At 43.4% G+C, this 18448-nt stretch overlaps 1 protein-coding gene across 3 annotated transcripts in view; it reads left to right on the top strand.

Moving 5' to 3' along the window:
- LOC137423075 (adenylyl cyclase-associated protein 2) overlaps window positions 1-18448 on the top strand; it is a 343934-nt gene that overhangs the window by 280224 nt on the left and 45262 nt on the right. For all 3 annotated transcript variants that reach the window (XM_078774722.1, XM_078774723.1, XM_078774724.1), the window contains 3 exons: window positions 3411-3554; window positions 5174-5259; window positions 7642-7747. In XM_078774722.1, coding sequence (XP_078630848.1) covers window positions 3411-3554; window positions 5174-5259; window positions 7642-7747 — 336 coding nt within the window. The remainder of the gene's footprint in view (window positions 1-3410; window positions 3555-5173; window positions 5260-7641; window positions 7748-18448) is intronic.

Below are 18448 nucleotides of genomic sequence, written 5' to 3'. Positions count from 1 at the left end.
TAATCCAGGATGGCTTTTTACGTCAGTTTGTAGATAAGACCACAAGGGCGAGTGCGGTGTTCGACCTCTTTTTAAGTAATGATCCCATTTTAGTGGAGCAGGAGGAGGTGGGAGAACATTTCGGAAGAAGTGACCAAACATGGTGTGTGCAAGTAGTCTGTTAGGAGTTAAGAGCTCAGGATTGTAGAGTAAGGCTATTCTATTTCAGAAAGGCAAACCTCGAGGGTACAAGGAGAGAGCTGCGTGATGTAGATTGGGAGAAGCTAACGAGAGCACAATCAGCATCGTATAAATAGGTAACCTTCAAGGAGCAAATGTGTAGGGTGCAGCATAGGTATATTCCGGTGAGGTGTTAAAAGTATCGGCAGAAAGAGACCAGTGTGGTTCAGCGGAGGTGCGTAGTGTTATAAAGGATAAGTAGAAGGCATTTATTATTTATTAAACTGGAGGACTTGAGTCTGACACATCAGTATAGGTGGAAAACAGAGGCTAGTTTAGAAAATAATTCAGCAAGCCAAAAGAGAATATAACATGGATATGGCCAAAAATATTTAACTTAATAGCAAGGCCTTTTAACAAGGAATAAAAGCTTGTACGTAAATTACTTCAATGTATCCATGAGCTTCAGATCACGACGAAGAGAAAAAAATTGAATACAAATAAAAAGTGTACAAAAGTTTTCACAAACATGTATTTCACTAGAGGCTCCACAGTTATTACCCTATCAAGTTCACAATTCATCTCCACTATGATTTGCATCATGTGACATTTTAAATGACCGTCTGCTTTTCTCAAAGTTCTGCTAATTCACATTCTCGTCGGACTGATAAGATTGGACAAAATCTGTTTTGACTCATTTGTCCTCGTTATCGGTCCCACAAACTTTTCTTTTTTTAACCTTGGTTAATTTGGGATGTGCAGTGTTTAATTGTGTGTCGCTGGTTAGATGGACACCAAATTTGGGAATGACTGTGAGTTTTTTTTGTTACATTTGTGATAAATCCACTTCTCTCTATTTAACAGGGAGAAAATCCTGAATTTTTTTCTGCAAGTTGCATAATTCATTTGACACGATTGTGCCGCCGGTGCATTGCTCCTTGTAGATTGGGACAATAGTTTGGAGTTTGGAATTTGGCTTACTCTCTTCAAAAGGCACCATGGGATCTTTACATTTTCCAGTGGATACAGGCAGAAGGGACAGCGAGTTTAGCATCACCCCCAAAGGACAGCACACTCATTGTGATGCACCAGTTTGACAGTTTATAGTTGGATTGAGAATCATTCCCAGAATAGCACAAAAGCAAGTACTCCACCTCTGAGTTATCCTTCCAGACCAATGAAAGTCTTGTCTCAAGCCCAGGATGGAAACTGCAGGCAATTTTTATCCTGCACTCCGAAGCGAAAAGCAGGGTTAGGCGATCGGGTTCGTACGTGTCTGCATTTTTAAAATTAATTTTCTCGGCAACCATTGGTCCGATCGTCACGAAATCTTACAATAGGAGCGCCTCCACCTGTATAATATTTTTTGTTCAAAGTTATGATGTCATACATCACGTGGTACGGACGCCATCTTGGAAAAATGTTACAGCTCTATATCTCCGAAACCTCTCTGAAATGTTAAACATTGAAACATGGCTCATTGTGAGGTACACCCCATGGGGAATAACATATGATGATGATGATGTCATCGGTGACTTTGTTATGATGTCATAATTTGACAAGTGCAGTACTTGATCTGATCAGTATGAAAAAAAAAAATTATCTGCAACTATTAGTCTGATAGACACGAAATTTTGACCATAGTAGCATCTCCTCCTGTAGATTTTGTAAATGATAATTATGACGTCATAGGTCACGTAGTACAGGTGCCATCTTGGAAAAATCGAAAAAAGGTTGCACTTCTATATTTCCAGAACCGCTCCATGGAAAAAATTTAAACATGGTGCATTGTCAAGTACTCCCCATGGGGAATAAGATGTTAATCAAGATGTCATCAATACATTAATTATGACGTCATAATTTGACAAGTGCAACGCTTGATCCGATCAGTATGAATTTTTTTTTCTCTGCAATTCTTGGTCCGATTGACACTGAATTTTCACCATAGGAGCGGAGCGCCTCCACCTGTACAATTTTAGTGATAATTATGACGTCATAGGTCATGTGGTACCGGCGCCATTTTGGAAAAACCTCGCATCTCTATATCTCTGAAACCGCTCCATGAAAAAAATTTGAAGCGTGGCTCATTATGAAGAACTCTGCATGGGGAATAAGTGTTGTTAACGATGATATCATTGGTGCCTTAATAATGACATCATAATTCGACAGGGACAACACTTAGTCTGATCTGTTTGAAATTTATTGAGCGTGATATATGGAACAATTATATTAGAGAATATAAATTTATGATGTCACCGCTTACTTGGCCTGAGGGCCATATTGGATCAAAGAAAAAAAAAACGTTCAAAAACAGAAGAGTTGGCTCGCACCAAGTTGACTGCACAGGGTAAGTATTCTAGGAATACCATCTAGTTTATTATTTATTCACCAACATACTCTCCTCTAAGTTGTCTAGCCTGGGTTTGAATGTCGGCCCAGCTTATAAACTGCCATCCCGGTGTTTCACAGGCAGGGGGATTCTTCAATGTGTGTGCCATCCTTCGGTTACATGTTAAACCGCATGTCCTGTCTGCGGCATTATTTGGTGGATGTTAAAGATCCCATGGTGTCCTTCATGAAGAATAGATGAGCTATCACTGGAACCCTGGTCAAATTATAAATTCCTGCCCCGATTTCCTGAGCTGGAGTGGCAACCTGACCAGGATTGTAGCCTCGTAACTGTTTCTGCAGCACCAACCCTTTACATAGGGCATGGTACATGATGATAATGACGATGATGATTTCCCAACAAATAGCTGCTTGCAACTGTTAACACATACTCTTCAGAAATTTTAGAAACGAAAGTTTTGAGGCTTGTATTGTTACATTCAAACGTGTTCATATTCTGGATTAAGAGAAGCAGAGCATTGATCTGTTCACTCTGTAAACAAATATGAGGTCAATGGAAGCCAAAGATAAGCTGTAATATGAAAACAACATGGCTTCCTGAAATGATAATGAAAATTGTTAATGACATCAGCCCACAAATGATTACAAACAATTTTGTATTAGATAGAAATGGTTTTTGTTAACCTGTGACCACCAATGACCCCAATGCAGCTTCACATATCCTGCCAAACCAAATCAGCCAATCCAGCTTTTACTCTGCTATTTTGTTCCTTTGTTGGAGCAGGGCCTTTACATTTCCTGTCGAATACCATTTAGTATTCATTCGACGAAATGGTAAGGCATACTGTCTTAAAACAACAGGTTGTGTTGAAGCATCTTTCTGCATCACTTTCGTTGTACAGAAAGAGCTGGCAGGTGCTCTGAAGCCTATGGCGCTGCAGATCGAAGAGGTGCAGATGTTTCGAGAGAAGAACCGGGGCAGCAGCTTCTTCAACCACCTATCAGCTGTCAGCGAAGCCATTCCTGCACTTGGCTGGGTCGCCATCGTAAGCGCAATTTGTCAGGGGTTATTAAATAGAGAATCGCGCTCATTGTTATGGTCTTGGCCAGGTTTCCAGTATCCCTGGGGCCTAGGTAGGTTGGACCGATCGTGTATGTGTTACAAACATTTTCTGGTGCGGTGGTGCAGTTGTGGGGGTACGGGGTGGGCGGGGGAGTAGTGAGAGGTCTGAAAGTGTGGGAGGTCAGAAATTCCACCATATTCGTGTATGCAATTCAAATAAGTCTCAAAAGCAATGAGTGGAAAAAATTTCAGGAAAGGAGAGCTGGCATTGAACTGTAATGGCCACCTGGTATTGAAAGAGATGTGGATACACTATCCACTCCTCTCTCGGCACGTCTTTCCTCCTCTTTTCCAGGCCCGCTTCTCTCCCCCCAACCCTCAACCCCACCTTCTCCTCCTCACCCCTCAATATCCTCTCCAGGCCCTAGTCTGGCCCCACTCCTCTTCAGGCCCAATTATGACCCCCTCTTTGAAATCAGAGCTCACACACAATTATTACTCCCCTGCATATACAAGACATCACCATTTTATCAGTGACAAGAGACAAAGTGACAAAGGTAATGAATGAAAAGCTTGGACTTAGGTAGCTTGAAAAGAAATGGATGAATGAATGCCACATACATGTTTGAAAAGAGGCGTTTGGTCAACACAGCAGGTGGTGCAAGACGAGATGTGAGACACTAAAGGGCAGCACAGAATCACTCTCATCACTATGATTAGAGTGGAGCCATGTGTCTTCAGCTGCAGATGAGTAATGTCAATGATTTCCCGAGCCCTTGCCTCCCCTGAATCCAGGAGGTGGTGTGGTGTGGAGTTTTCGATCCTTCACACTGTATACAGACGCTCTGTGTGCTATAACTCGTGGAAGAATGCTGAGGAAGAAGTTTGCCTTCCCAATGCTGGCCATCAGCATGTTCTTATGTTCTGCTCAATTTTATGCTCAGGCCCAGGAGATCTCATTGTCCTTCCATTGTTTACTGCATAAGAAGACAGGAGATTGATGGAGGGTGTAAAGAGGGTTTTGAATGTGACTTTTGGGTCGAATGTCACATTCTCGGAGTCAGAGCGATTTATCTGGAACAGCAGAATGTGATGGAGCCGTGACCTGTCCGACACTAGATTGAGGGACTTTTCAGATTAACGTGTAATTGGTGTAAATCTTGCTTATGTACACTTTTGTCAATACCTTCAAGTTGGCCTTGTCATGTTTTCAAACCTACGTCCTGTCGTGACCTTTTGAACTCTTAACAGTCATAAATGGCTGTTTCTCTAGCTTGTTGAGGCCCTTTGACCAGACACTTGTTAAATCATTTAAAATGTCTTTCCATTCTGTTCATCTTTGCTTTTAAGATCCAGCCACTTTTTTGTTCATTTAGGTCTTCATCAACCCTTGGTACCTGCAAATGAATGGCAGTTTCATGTGTAAAAGGGCAGCATTGTAGCAAAAAGATAACAGTGATTTTTTTTTCTTTCTGAGATTAACATATTTTGCGCTCGGGCAATTTTCATATCAAGCTCTTGCTGTGAAAACTGCATCAGGTGTTTGAAAAGGTAATTTATTGTTCATCATTGATGTGCGATTGCTTTTCTTCCCCCTCTCAGTCTCAAACGCCAGGCCCGTACATAAAGGAAATGAACGATGCTGCAATGTTCTACACAAACCGTGTTCTCAAAGAGTTCAAAGACAAGTGAGTTTTCAAAATTGGATTTGCTTCATGCATAACTGAGCTGGGCCTGTTTGGCACTCCCTTCTGAGTGCTTTTCTCAGACTGATGTGACAACCGAGTTCCACTTCCTTATAATGGGTTAATTTTGCCTCCTAATGTACTTTTAAATGGTGTAAACATACCCTGGTGTCCCCAAATGTCATTGTCCTGAATGGCCTAAGCTCTAGCATTGTAATATCAGTGTGGTTTCTGAAATATTTGAGTCCAATCTAAAAATGGCAAACCTTTTCGAACCACCTCCTATCTTATGTCTAATAGTAAAGATGACATGAACATTCACCTGGAGAGACTTAAAGTATCCTTATGAGTACTGTAGTAGTAAAAAATAAAAAAGTAGAACAGCACTCGGTAGAGCATATACTTCCACCAGGCTGAACAGTTTGTTTTGTATCCCACTGATAGGCCGGATCTGGATTCAGACCTGAAACAAAATCTAATCGGCCTGTTCTTGTCACCTAACCAACTCATCCCCCAAGTTTAGTCATAACTCATCCATAACTTTTATCCATAACAATCCATAACAATCCATAACATCCATAACATCCATATTATGATGTTGTGTATCGCTTTTCGCCCGATCTCTCAATGGTGAAGAATCACTTAAAAATTAAATAATTGTCGTATCCGAATCGATATTCAGATCTTCGCCAGAATCGAATTGAGTCGGTCTTGTCATACACCCAACCTCTCCACCAAGTTTCGTCCAAATACGTCCACAACTTTTTGAGATATCCTGCTATGTATCGTTTTTGGCCGTATCTCCCAATGGTGAAAAATCACTGAAAAAATTCTACTTGCCGGATCCGAATCCGGATCTTCACCAAAATCTAATCATTTCGTCTGTGTCACATATGCTACATCTCTGCCAAATTCCGTCCGAATCCGTCCACAACCTTTTGAGATACCTTGTTCTCAGTCAGCCAAACAAACAGACAGACAAACAGACAGACAGGGGTGATAACATAACCTCCATCCACCTGTGGTGGGTCGGAATGAAGGTGATTGAGTAACTTGGACTTATGGAGCTTGAAAAATAAGTGGATGAATGAATGCCACACACGAGCTTGGAAAAAAGGGGCGTATGGTCAACACAGCAGGTGGTGCCAGACGAGATGTGAGACAGGAAAGGACAGCACCAAAACGCGCTCATCACTATGATTAGAGTATGGCCATGTGCATTCACCTGCAGATGCTGCCGTCTGTAATATTATGATCTGCTTGTTTTTCATTAATCTAGGGCTCACAGAGGAGCATGCACACAAATACCATGGAAGACACAGACATTCGGAGGCATCGGTGCACTTTTTTTTTGCTATGAACTGCAAGGACATTCATAGACAATGTAGGGACACTTTGCATATGGGATTTCAATCTGAGTACCCCGCCTCATGAGCCATACAAACTGCATCGGTTTATAACCCGCACGCACAGTGCAAAGCGGGGGAAAGTAATTGGTTCTCTCTGTCTGTCTGTCAACCTATGATGACGGAACGACTTAATTTCAATTGAATTTTATAGTTTGAACACTGTAGAAGATAAATCAGAACATGAATTGGAACACGAACCTGCAGCTGAGCAGCATGTACTTCGGCTCTAAATTCGGTCAAATTGCACACTCTCGTCGCACACACGCATGCGTACGGAGCGATAAAGCAATTACTTCAGTCTGTCGATTGGTTTGCCAGTCAAATTTTTAAAAATCATTCCAAACAGGAAAATTATTTTTTTAGGGACGTTATAAAGGACACAGACAACGGTGACAAATAACTAATTGAACGTGTTAATAGGGCAGTTAACACGGCAACATCAAGAATGTATCAACAACGGCATACCTCCGATTCAATGTTTGTTGGGTTTTTTTCTACAGCCTTTAGAATTTAGAACTTTTCTTTTATTTCAATTGGATTATATATTTTGGACATCGGAGAACACAAGTCAGCTTTTTTGCACTTTGAAAACCCTTCAGTTTAGCATTACTTGGACAAAATGGTACGCCGACCACCAATGCTACTTCTGAGCACAGAAAAGACACACGTGCATGGAGTTCCCACGCTTCCTGGTTGTTGGACCTATTTTCATTCTATATACTCGCGAACCTGCTTTCCTTCTTTATCATACGTGAGATTTCAATATTTTAAAGGTAGTTTGGCAGTGGATGGGACCGGCTACCAGGAGCTCCACATCATGGTCCCAAAAGGGGCGAGAGTAATCCTTCCCATGTCCTCTTTCTCAAGATTGCATGGGATGAAGTGTTCTATGAATTATCTAGTTTGAGAATTTGACACAAATCAAACTGCACTACTTTCCATCTCCAAAATGTTTCGTCGTTTTCCCGGATGCCAGGGACAGGAGGCACTTGGATTGGGTGAAGGCCTTTTTGAGCCTGTGGCGAGAGTTGCAGAGTTACATCAAGGAATTCCACATAACAGGCCTTTTGTGGAATGCAACGGTAAGATATGAGGCTGGAGCTCTTTCTAAGGTACTTATCTTCCCATTTCAGTTGAATGTATATTGTTTAATGATATTGTCTTAAAATTATTTATTATCAATGATTTATCCTGTGAGCTGGTCTTTTATGGAATCTGCCAGGCTGGGATATCTTTATTTTTCTTTTTCTTTTACCATGGTGATCCATCGGGATTAATGGGTTGTGTTATGTCTTTCCCATCAGTTGGGCTTCTTTGCGAGACCATTTTACCATTGCTTGGTATGTTATATTAGCTGGTTTAGTCAAAAGTCCAGCTGAAACTTCAACCTTGATGAGGTTTTTTGTATACACAGTCAAGGCTTGTGGAAGAGCCAGAACAATGAATGAATTAGGATGCAAAATAACTAATGGAACAAAAGAGAGAAAGAGAGGGGGGAAACACCAACAGCAGGAGTGAAGGACAAAATAGAGGAAGACATGAACAAACAAGAAGAAAAATACATTTTAATGTCATACCTGCCGTGAGTTTTAGTAATTTTGCTGTACAGCATTAAAGGCCGTCAGTCGGCCATCTTTGGTCGGATGACAAAACAAAATCTTCTGCATATGTATAGTGTATACCCATGTATTGTCATTGTGCCAAGTTTGAAGAAAATCGGTCCATGCATGTCCAAAAAATGGATGATGACACGTTTAAGGAATGCCAGTCGGCCATCTTGGATCTGATCTCAAAAAAAACGACATGCATATGTAATCCATCATTCCTTATCTGTGTGTCAAGTTTGAACAACCGCGGTAAATTCATGTCTGAGAAATGGTTGATGACTTGTTCATTATCGGGTTTTTTTTAACAGATAAAATGGCCGCCAGTCTAATTGTCAGCCATGTTTGATCAGTTCACAAAATAAAGTGAGGTGCACATGTATGCCATCATGTACTCTGATTGTACCAAGTTTGAACAAATTCGGACCATGCATGTTCAATAAATGGTTGGAGACACGTTCCAGTAACAGAATGGCCACCAGTCGGCCATCTTGGTCTGTTCTTGAAAAGAAATGACGTGCATACATAAGGCATCATTCTGTATTTTGGAGGTTTCACCAGAAGTAGGCTGATAGTGGAACATGTGTGACCTGCAAACACCTAGGGGGGGGGGGGGGGTGAGGGGGACAAAGCACTGAAAGAGCAAAGAGTGCAATACCAGAAAGGAGGCAGTAGAAGACAGAGACCACCAAAGTTGTGGAAAGTTTCAGGAGAGAATGCTTCTTGTAGATCTTGCTATTCCAGTGGATTTGTCGTAGAGTTTCAGTAATGATTTGTGACTTTTTCCAGTGTGCAATGAGCTGTTTTTTAAAAATTCACATTAATCAATTTCAGCATAGGTTTTGAGGCCTGTTTGAGGCCTGTTAAATAAGGCCTCAACTATCTAACTGGATGCAGATACAAGCACCAATGGAATTTTTAATACAGTTGACTGGTTCATTAAAAGTCCCAATTATCACCACCTTCCTGTGTAGTCTGTCACAGAGTGTTTTGGGCAGTCTTTCACGAAGCAGCAACATTCGACCGGAGTTGACTTGCGTAGGAATTTGAAATTGTTCTGGTTCCGGCGATACATCACCAACTCTTCTCAGAAGGTTGTTGGATCTCCAACATCCACCAAATAATTAATGCGAGCAGACAGGACACCGTTTAACATCCAATCTGAAGGACGGTGCGCTTTGTATTGCAACAAGCTGCGAAGCACCAATCGTACAGTTTATAGTCGGCTCTGGAATTGAACCCACAGAAGCCAGCTCAAACCAAAGTGCATTACCTCTGCGCCATCTGTTGGGCAGAAGTACAATACAGTACTGTATTACAGATGTATGAATCAGAAAAAATGCACAAACAATAATCCAGAGTTCTCAGATGATCTGTTGGAAAGTTTGCCAGTAATTTACAAAAGTTGTGTGTATTTCATCCCGACCGACTTGTGCATTATTTTTCCCTACCGTGCCATTATCCCCAAATCTTTCCAACCTCCCTTCTTCCTCCTCATCCTCCTCATCCTCATCCTCCTCAATACCTGGTCCCCATACATCCTAATATTTCCTCCTCATCCGATCCATTATCGCTCCCAAAACACACAAACACTTGTGTGTGGCATCTATAAACGTGGCCCTGTAGCTTACAAAATAAAGTTGTACCAATTTCCATGTGACCTCCACTACAGCATCTCAAAATCTAGATGAATAATAATCCAACAGTTTCAAATGTATGGTGGCATATGTACGGCATCAAGAGATTCAAGTACAAACGACCCTGAAAGGTTTATTGCTGTCACGGGTTTTAAAAGGTGTTCTTCAAAATCGATCTTCAATGTTTTCCAAATATCCACAAGCAGATACAGTGCCTTCAGAAAGTATTCACACCCCTTGACTTTTTCATGTTTTGCAGTGTTATAGCCTGAATTTAAAATGGTTTCAATTAAGATTTTTTTCTCCCTGATCTACACATAAGGCCGAGAAAAATATATTTCCGGTCTCTGGTCAGCGCGCGCATCCATTTTGACCCTGCGCGTCAACAATATTTATTTAATTTTTTTGGAAATTTCCAACTTTCAAAAAACCTTCAACAGCGCGCGCCGTCTACATAATATAGAGCACATCATAAATTATAGAGCACATTAACATAAACAATGCCGCGCCACCTCAAGTATTCGCGTATACTTGAGGCGGTGCCGAGACGAGATAATTGCAATTCAGTGAGCCGTGACGTCACGTTCTCGCTGAAAACGCGATTGAGCGTGAGGAGCCATATAATGTATGCATGTTGCCGGGCCGGCGCGCGATCTCGGGAAATATGGGTCTCTGAGGGTCGCCATTGGTTTCCACGTTCGCCCACGGTTCTCCCCTACAAAACTACGTTTAGTTTGTCCAAATCCAACCAGCCGTTCCAAAGATATGAGTAGTTTTGTGTGCCCTCATGATCCAATCGGCTGAATATTGTCATTTATTGAAACGAAGACGTTCTTTGTTGGGTTCGGTTGAAGCAACCAGAAGGCCTAGTGAGCTTCGGGCTACACGATGACGTTTACAGCATCAAAATCGATTCAGCGGTCCGGCAGATAAATGAATAAATGTGATCCATTTACGCCGTGACGTCACCACGTGATTCTGAAATACGTGTCCTGCGTAAATACGAATACATTTTTTTGAAAATAAACATCATCTCGTGGATATCTCTACAACCACAAGACCCACAAAGTCAGGAGTGGTCTTAAAATTTGTGCATTTATTCACACTACACGAAGACCTCAACGGCGTCGAAATCCGACCAGTGGTTCGGGAGATAAATGAAGAAATGTGATCCGTTTGCGTTATGACGTCACCACGTGCATCGTGTCATCCCGTGCACAAAAAGCTTTCCAGCGGGTGTAGTCATTTGCGCATGCGCTGTTTTTTCAGCGTTGAAGTCATTCAGACCACTTGCGCATGCGCAGTGTTGACACGATTGACGCATTGGAATGTTTGACGGTACGGCGAGGCGATCTCGAGAACGAAATGGCAGTCTATCATATGCTTGAAGAAATTAATGATTTTCAGAATAAATACATTTTAAAATAACTTAAGCTTGTGTTCATTATTTACAAAAAGGCCTACCTGTCCCATTGGCTGTCTTTAATTTCTCTCTGGATGGCGCCACGGCAGATGAGGAGGACCGCAAGGCATGAGGACACGAAAAACAACACCTTTATATGTGCAATCCATGCTTTTCAAAAAAAAAAAAACCCACATCGCCGCATCAATTCTGGAACTTTGGTTTGACCAGAGACCAGCAATATATATTTTTTGGCCTAATACCCAATAATGTCAAAGTGGAATTTTATTTTAAAATTTATTACAAAATTATTAAAAATGAAAAGCTGAAATGTCTTGAGTCAATAAGTATTCAACTCCTTTGCTATGATACTCCAAATTGAGCTCAGGTACATCTAATTTCTTTTGATCACTCTTGAAATGTCTCTACAGCTTGATTGGAGTCCACCGGTGGCCAATTTAATTGATTGTACATGATTTAGAAAGAAACATTCCTTTCTATATAAGGTGCGACAGTTGACAGTGCATGTCAGAGCAGAAACTCCACCATGAAATCCAATGAACTGTCCGAATAACTCTGAGATAACATTGTTGGGGGCATAGATCTGGGGAAGGGTATAAAACAATTTCTAGAGTGTTGTAAGTTCCCAAGAGCCAAGTGAGCTCCATCAATAGGAAATCGAAAGAATATGGAACTACCCAAACCTTTCCTCGAGCTGGCCCTCTGACAGAAACTGAGCAACCAGGCAAGAAGGACCTTGATCACTGACCAGGGAGGTGACCAAGAACCCAATGACCACTCTGACATAACTACAGAGTTCCTTGGTTGAGATGGGACAACCTGCCGAAAGGTTAACAGTCTCTGCAGCACTTCACAAATCTAGGCTTTATGGGAGAGTCGCCAAATGGAAGCCACTCCTGAGAAAAAGGCACATGGCAGCATGCCTGGAGTTTGCAAAAAGGCATGTTGAAGACTGAGAGCAAGAGGCAAAATATTATGTGGAATGATAAGACGAAAATTGAACTCTTTGGCCTGAAAGCAAAGTGATACATCTGGCTTAAACTGAGGACAGCTCATCACCCATCCAACACCCTCCCTACCCTGAGGCACAGTGGTGGCAGCATCATGTTATGGGGATGCTTTTCAGTGGCAGAGACTGGGAGACTTGTAAGGATAGAGGGAAAAATGAATGGAGCCAAATATGGGCAAATCCTAGAGGAGAACCTGCTTCAGAGTGCAAAAGACCTTAGACTGCAGCAAAGATTTACGTTCCAACATGACAATGACCCCAAGCATACAGACAAAGCAACATTGGAATGGCGTCAGAACAAGAAGATGAAAGTCCTTGAGTGGCCCAGCCAAAGCCAAGACTTGAATCCCATTGAGAATCTGTGGAAAGACTTGAAGATTGCTGTTCACTGACGCTCCCGATCCAACTTGACAGAGCTTGAGCAAATCTGCAAGGAAGAATGGGGAAAACTCCCCAAATACAGATGTGCACAAAGCTGACACAGACATACCCAAGAAGACTCGAATCTGTATACGCTGCCAAAGCCGCTTCTAACAAATAGCGGCTTTGTGCCCCTTGCCCCTCCCCTCCAAATCTCCCCCTTGCCCCTCCCCTCCTAAACTCCCCCCTTGCCCCCTCCCCTCCTAAACTCCCCCCTTGCCCCTCCCCTCCAAATCTCCCACCTTTCCCCTCCTCTCCAAATCTCCCCCCTTGCCCCTCCCCTCCTAAAATCCCCCCTTGCCCCTCCCCTCCTAAACTCCCCCTTGCCCTTCCCCTCCTAAACTCCCCCCTTGCCCCTACCATTCAAAACACCCCCCCACCCCTACCATTCAAATCTCCCCCCCAACCATCCCTCCCAAATTCTCCCTCCTCCCACCTCCTTCTCAAAGCTGCCTCCTCCCCACTTCGTCTCCCTTCTATCTCATACCTCCACCTCCCCCAACCTTCTACTTTCCTCTGCCCCCCCTCAAACAACCCCTCACTGTACCTCATCCCATCGCCATCAAACCTTTCGTCCTCCTCATCCTTCCCTTTCTTGTAACTCTTCTGTAATCTCTGACACTATCAACTGCTCTTCCAACCTCCCCCTCTCATCCTTCATCTGACCCGACCCCTCCACCCCCCCTGTCCTGCACCCGATGCTCCCCCTCTCTCCTCATTAACGGTATGGACCTCAAACATCCAGGGCCTTCGCTCAAACCTGATTGATCTCTCCATTGAGGTTGCTTCTGACAATCCAGACTTGATCTGCTTAACAGAAACTTTCCTCCTTCAAGATGTCTCTGATTCCTTAATATCTCGTCCTGGTTACTCCCTCCTCCAGTATGATAGCCCTGAGCGTCGTCCTGGTGGTGGGGTGGCTATCTTTATCAAAAACTCTCTTCCTCACTCTCCTTGCACTGCCCTCTCTCCACCCCAATCCCAGGAGTACCTCTGGCTACGGCTTCCTCTCTGCTCCCACTTTTTGTTCATATGTGTTCTGTACCGTCCTCCAAACAGTGATGACTCCATTTACATTTCGCTGTCGGACAACATGGACCAACTTCTATCAACTCATCCAAACTCTCTCTTCCTCATATGTGGTGACTTCAACTGTCATCATGCCAGCTGGCTGGGTGTGGGTTCATCTCTCACCAGCCATGGCACCTCAGCAAAGGACTTCTGCGACTCATTGGGACTGCCACAATCTGTCAATTTCCTGACCCGGATCTCAGTCAATGGAGTATCTTCTCTTCTGGAATTGGTTATGACTAACTTCCCTGCAAACGTTTGCTGCTCTTCTTCTGCTCCAATCGGTTCTTTTGATCATGTGCTTGTTAATGTGGACATCTCTCCGGCCATTCTCAGAGAGCCTCCTCAGTGCCGACGAGTCTGGCATTTCACTCAGGCTGACTGGCACGGTCTGCAAGCAGCCATCAATCATCTGGTCTGGTCTCCCATCTCCACTGCCTCTGACATCAATTCTTCCTGGGAATTCTTCCAAAGCAAACTGCTCTCTCTCATGCACAGATTTATCCCATCTTGTCTTCAGTTGTCTTACCCTTCCTCCCGTCCATGGTACACTGAATCTTGTGGTGAGGCAGTTACCCTGAAACAACTTGCCTTTGCCTCTTGGAAGGCTAATCCAAATGAAGGCAATCTCAGTTCCTTCCACCAAGCTCGGAACAAGTGTGTGTCTACATTCAGGAGTGCCAGGAAGCACTATCTCTCCACACTCATGATTGAACTCTCAAACCTGTCTCCTTCCTCCAAATCCTGGTGGCATCTGGTCAAATCCGTTTCTGGTGTTTGCTCCCACTCCATCTCCTCCCTTACCTCAAATGGCTACACAGTTGACACCGCACGTGACAAAGCCGAATGCCTCAACTCTGTGTTTGCCTCAAAATCTTGTGTCCCAAACCCATCTCTCTCTGTTCCCACCTTTCCCAGTCGAAGCCAACTGCTCCTGGACTCTGTGTCCTTCTCTCCTGACAAGGTGGAGAAGTTTTTGTCAAACCTCGACTCTGATTCTGCAACTGGACCAGATGGCATCAGCCCACGGGTCCTAAAATCCTGATCTGCCACTCTATCTCACCCTCTCTCTGTTCTTTTCACCCTCTATTTTGCTCAAGGTCATCTGCCAGCATCTTGTAAATCAGCAAACATTACCGCTTTGCACAAAAAAGGTGCAAAAACAGATCCTTGCAACTACAGACCAATCAACCTGCTTCCAATTATCAGCAAAGTCATGGAATCCATCATTGCTTCGGATATCAAATCCATCCTCTTCTCCAATGACTTGATCTCTGATCATCAATTTGGATTCAGACCAGGTCATTCTACTCTGGACATGTTGATTCTGCTGTCTCAACAATGGATGGAGGTCCTCAATGCCAAACAGGAAATCAGAGCTGTCTCACTTGACATATCACGTGCCTTCGATACGGTCTGGCTCCCAGCTCTGCTCACCAAACTCTCCTCCTATGGTATCCATGGAAATCTCCACTCATGGCTTGTGGACTTCCTCTCTGGTCATAGGCAACATGTGGCCCTGAATGGATTTCTCTCATCTCCCCTGCCTGTTCTGGCTGGAGTTCCCCAAGGTAGTGTTCTGGGCCCTGTGCTATTTCTAGTCTTCATCAATGATCTCTCCGACTCTCTGGAAAATCCTCTCTATCTCTTTGCTGATGACTCCACTATCTGCCGCTCCATTCCTCATCCCTCAGATCGGCAGTCTGCAGCCTCCTCACTCTCTGCAGACCTGGACAAAATCACAGACTGGTCAAACAAGTAGAACATGTCTTTCAATCCTGACAAATCTCACACTCTTACAATGTCTCTCCGAAAGGACCGACTGGAAAACCCTCCCATCTACTTTCTCAACAATCCTCTCCAAGAAGTTCTGTCGCTCAAGCTTTTGGGTCTCACTATCTGCCATGATCTTCCTTGGGAAAACCACATTTCCAAGCTGGCCTCCAAAGCCAGTCGCCGACTGGGCATCCTCCGTCGTGCGAAGTCCTTCCTTGGCACACCTGAGCTCCTCACCACATGCAAGGCTTTCATCCACAGCTCAATGGAATACTGTTCCTCCCTCTGTGCTGGTGCTCCTGCCTCACACCTAGCTCGGCTTCACGCTGTTGAAACCAAAGCTTTCAGAATCTTTGGAATCTCCTGCGATGAAGTTAACTCCGAGGGCCTTTCACTCACTCACCGCAGGCAGGTTGGTGGTCTTTCTGTCTTCTACCGACTCCTCTCCGGCCTTGCTCCCCCAGCTCTCTCTGTGCTCTGTTCCCCCAATATTCCTTCAGGTCGCACAAGATCTGCCTGCAACCCTCTTATGGTTAAACTGCCAAAATCTAGGCTCTCTGCTCACCTTCACGCTTTCATTCCCCTTTTCTCCCAACTCTGGAACAAACTCCCCCACTCCCTTCAATCCCACTCCTCCCTCCAGGTCTTTAAAACATCTGTTCACCACCATCTCTTATCTTCCCCCATCCAAAACCTTGATCTTTTCTACCCCCGCTAATTCACCCCAGATACACTTTTTTTTTTGGAAATTCCAACTTCTTTCCTGGAAGTCCTTGCAGTATTCATATGTTTTATACCTCTCCCACCTCCCCCCAAGCCCTCCCCCTCCCACATTTCTCCTGATGTCCCTGCTCTCAAATGTTGTGTTTGTGTCCTTCCCCCTCTCTCCCCATCTTGTCTACCGCTCCCCTTATTTTTTGTGTTTTCTGTGTCGGTTTGACTTTTTGTGTGATTAATGTTAGCTCTTTCATGAGCCTCGATCTTGTATACAAAAAAAATAAAAAAAAGTATTAATTCAGGGGGTTGAATACCTATGTAAGTTTGATATTTCTGTATTTAATTTTTATTCTTTTGTAAAAGTAAAAGAAAATCCACGTAAAAATTATGGGGTATTATGTGGACATCAGTGACAAAAAAATCTCAATACAATCCATTTTCAATTCAGGCTGGAACACAACAAAATGTGAAAAAGGTCAAGTGGCGTGAATACTTTCTGAACTAGAACGGCACTCAGTAGAGAGCATACCTCCACCAGGTGAACAGTTTACGTTTTGTATCCTAGAATAGAGCAGAAAATCACAATACAGAATCACATTTAATCAAAACCATTCGTCCACAACTTTTTGAGATATCCTGCTATGCATCGTTTTTGCCCTATCCCCCAATGCTGAAGAATCACTTTAAAAATGTAATAATTCACATATCCGAATCCATATTCAGATGTTCACCAAAATCGAATTGATTAGTTGTTGTCACACACCCAACATGTCCACCAAGGTTTGTCCAAATCTGTCCACAACTTTTTGAGATATCCTGCAAGCAAGCATAATACAAGCATATCATTTTCGGCTCTATCTCACAATGGTGAAGAATCACTTTAAAAAATTCTAGTAGCCGGATCCGAATCTGGATCTTCACCAAAATATAATAATTTCGTCCTTGTCACATACGTTACCTCTCTGCAAATTTCGTCCTAATTCGCCCACAACCTTTTGTGATATGTTGTTCACAAACAAACGCACAAATGGACAAACAAATAGACAGACAGACAGGGGTGAAAATATAACCTCCATTCACCTTTGGTGGCGGAGGTAATGAAGGCATTGTACATACTAGGGCATGCCCGTACTATATCTATATCTAAAATTATATCCCCCCCCTCTATTTACATGAAATGGTTTGGTCCAAAGCGAACGGCTTGCGAGTACGGTGACAATCCCCCCCCTCTATTTACATGAAATGGTTTGGTCCATTCGCAAAGCCAAAGCGAACGGCAGTTACGAATCGCAGTTACGATGAATCGCAAAGTAGTTTTAATTAGTTTTAAAACATAGTTTAACGCCAACATAGTTTGCCAACGTGAAATAAATGAATACGCTCTCAAATGTGCCGTCCGAGGCAGAGTCTGTTCGGCACGTTCGGCACACGTGATAGCTCGCTGCTCTCTGATTGGTTGAATCGTTTTTTGGACATAGCTCGGTAACTACTTGTCCGATTAATATGAAACCTTGAAAAGGCACATCCTCGGGTCCCCAGCAATATACCTGGCAAGTTTCAAGTATATCGGACCGGTAGTTGTCGAGAAACAGCGGTCGCATACACACACACACAGACAGAGATTAGTGGAATTATAGATAGATACATGGTTCAGCATGTCATGGCGGACTGACAGAATGTTGCACCTTCTTTCCACCTATCTATTGTGGCTTTGATTAGCAAATAAAATCTGTCAAATTGGTGCTTCACAGGCAGGACATAGCTTCAAAGTTTGTGTTAGTTTGTGGACATGGAAAATTCCACTGTGTTTTTGCGAAGAGTAGGCGAGTTGGCGCTGGTGCCCTGAACAAATTCCATATTCCTGCACACCTTCATTCGAGCATGAAGCCTGGCCAGCCTGTTCGTGAAAGACAAAAACTTTCCTTGGCCAACCCCACAAGTAGTTGGGAATAATCTGATATCACCACTTCCAGTGTGTGGTCTTTACCCCAAGCTGTATCCAGTACTTTGAAGGAGCTGGGGCTCCCACGTCGATCGGAAGAATGGACGCGACAAAAAGCTGGAATTCATCCGAGTTGCTTTAATCAAACCAAACACTCAGGCACTCTGAAAAGCCCGTTTATCGG

This window comes from Myxine glutinosa, chromosome 3 (genome assembly GCF_964187855.1).
Source record: "Myxine glutinosa chromosome 3, kmMyxGlut1.1, whole genome shotgun sequence".
NCBI lineage: Eukaryota > Metazoa > Chordata > Myxini > Myxiniformes > Myxinidae > Myxine > Myxine glutinosa.
The sequence above is the reverse complement of the archived record's forward strand: the minus strand, read 5'-3'. Positions and strand labels throughout refer to the sequence as shown.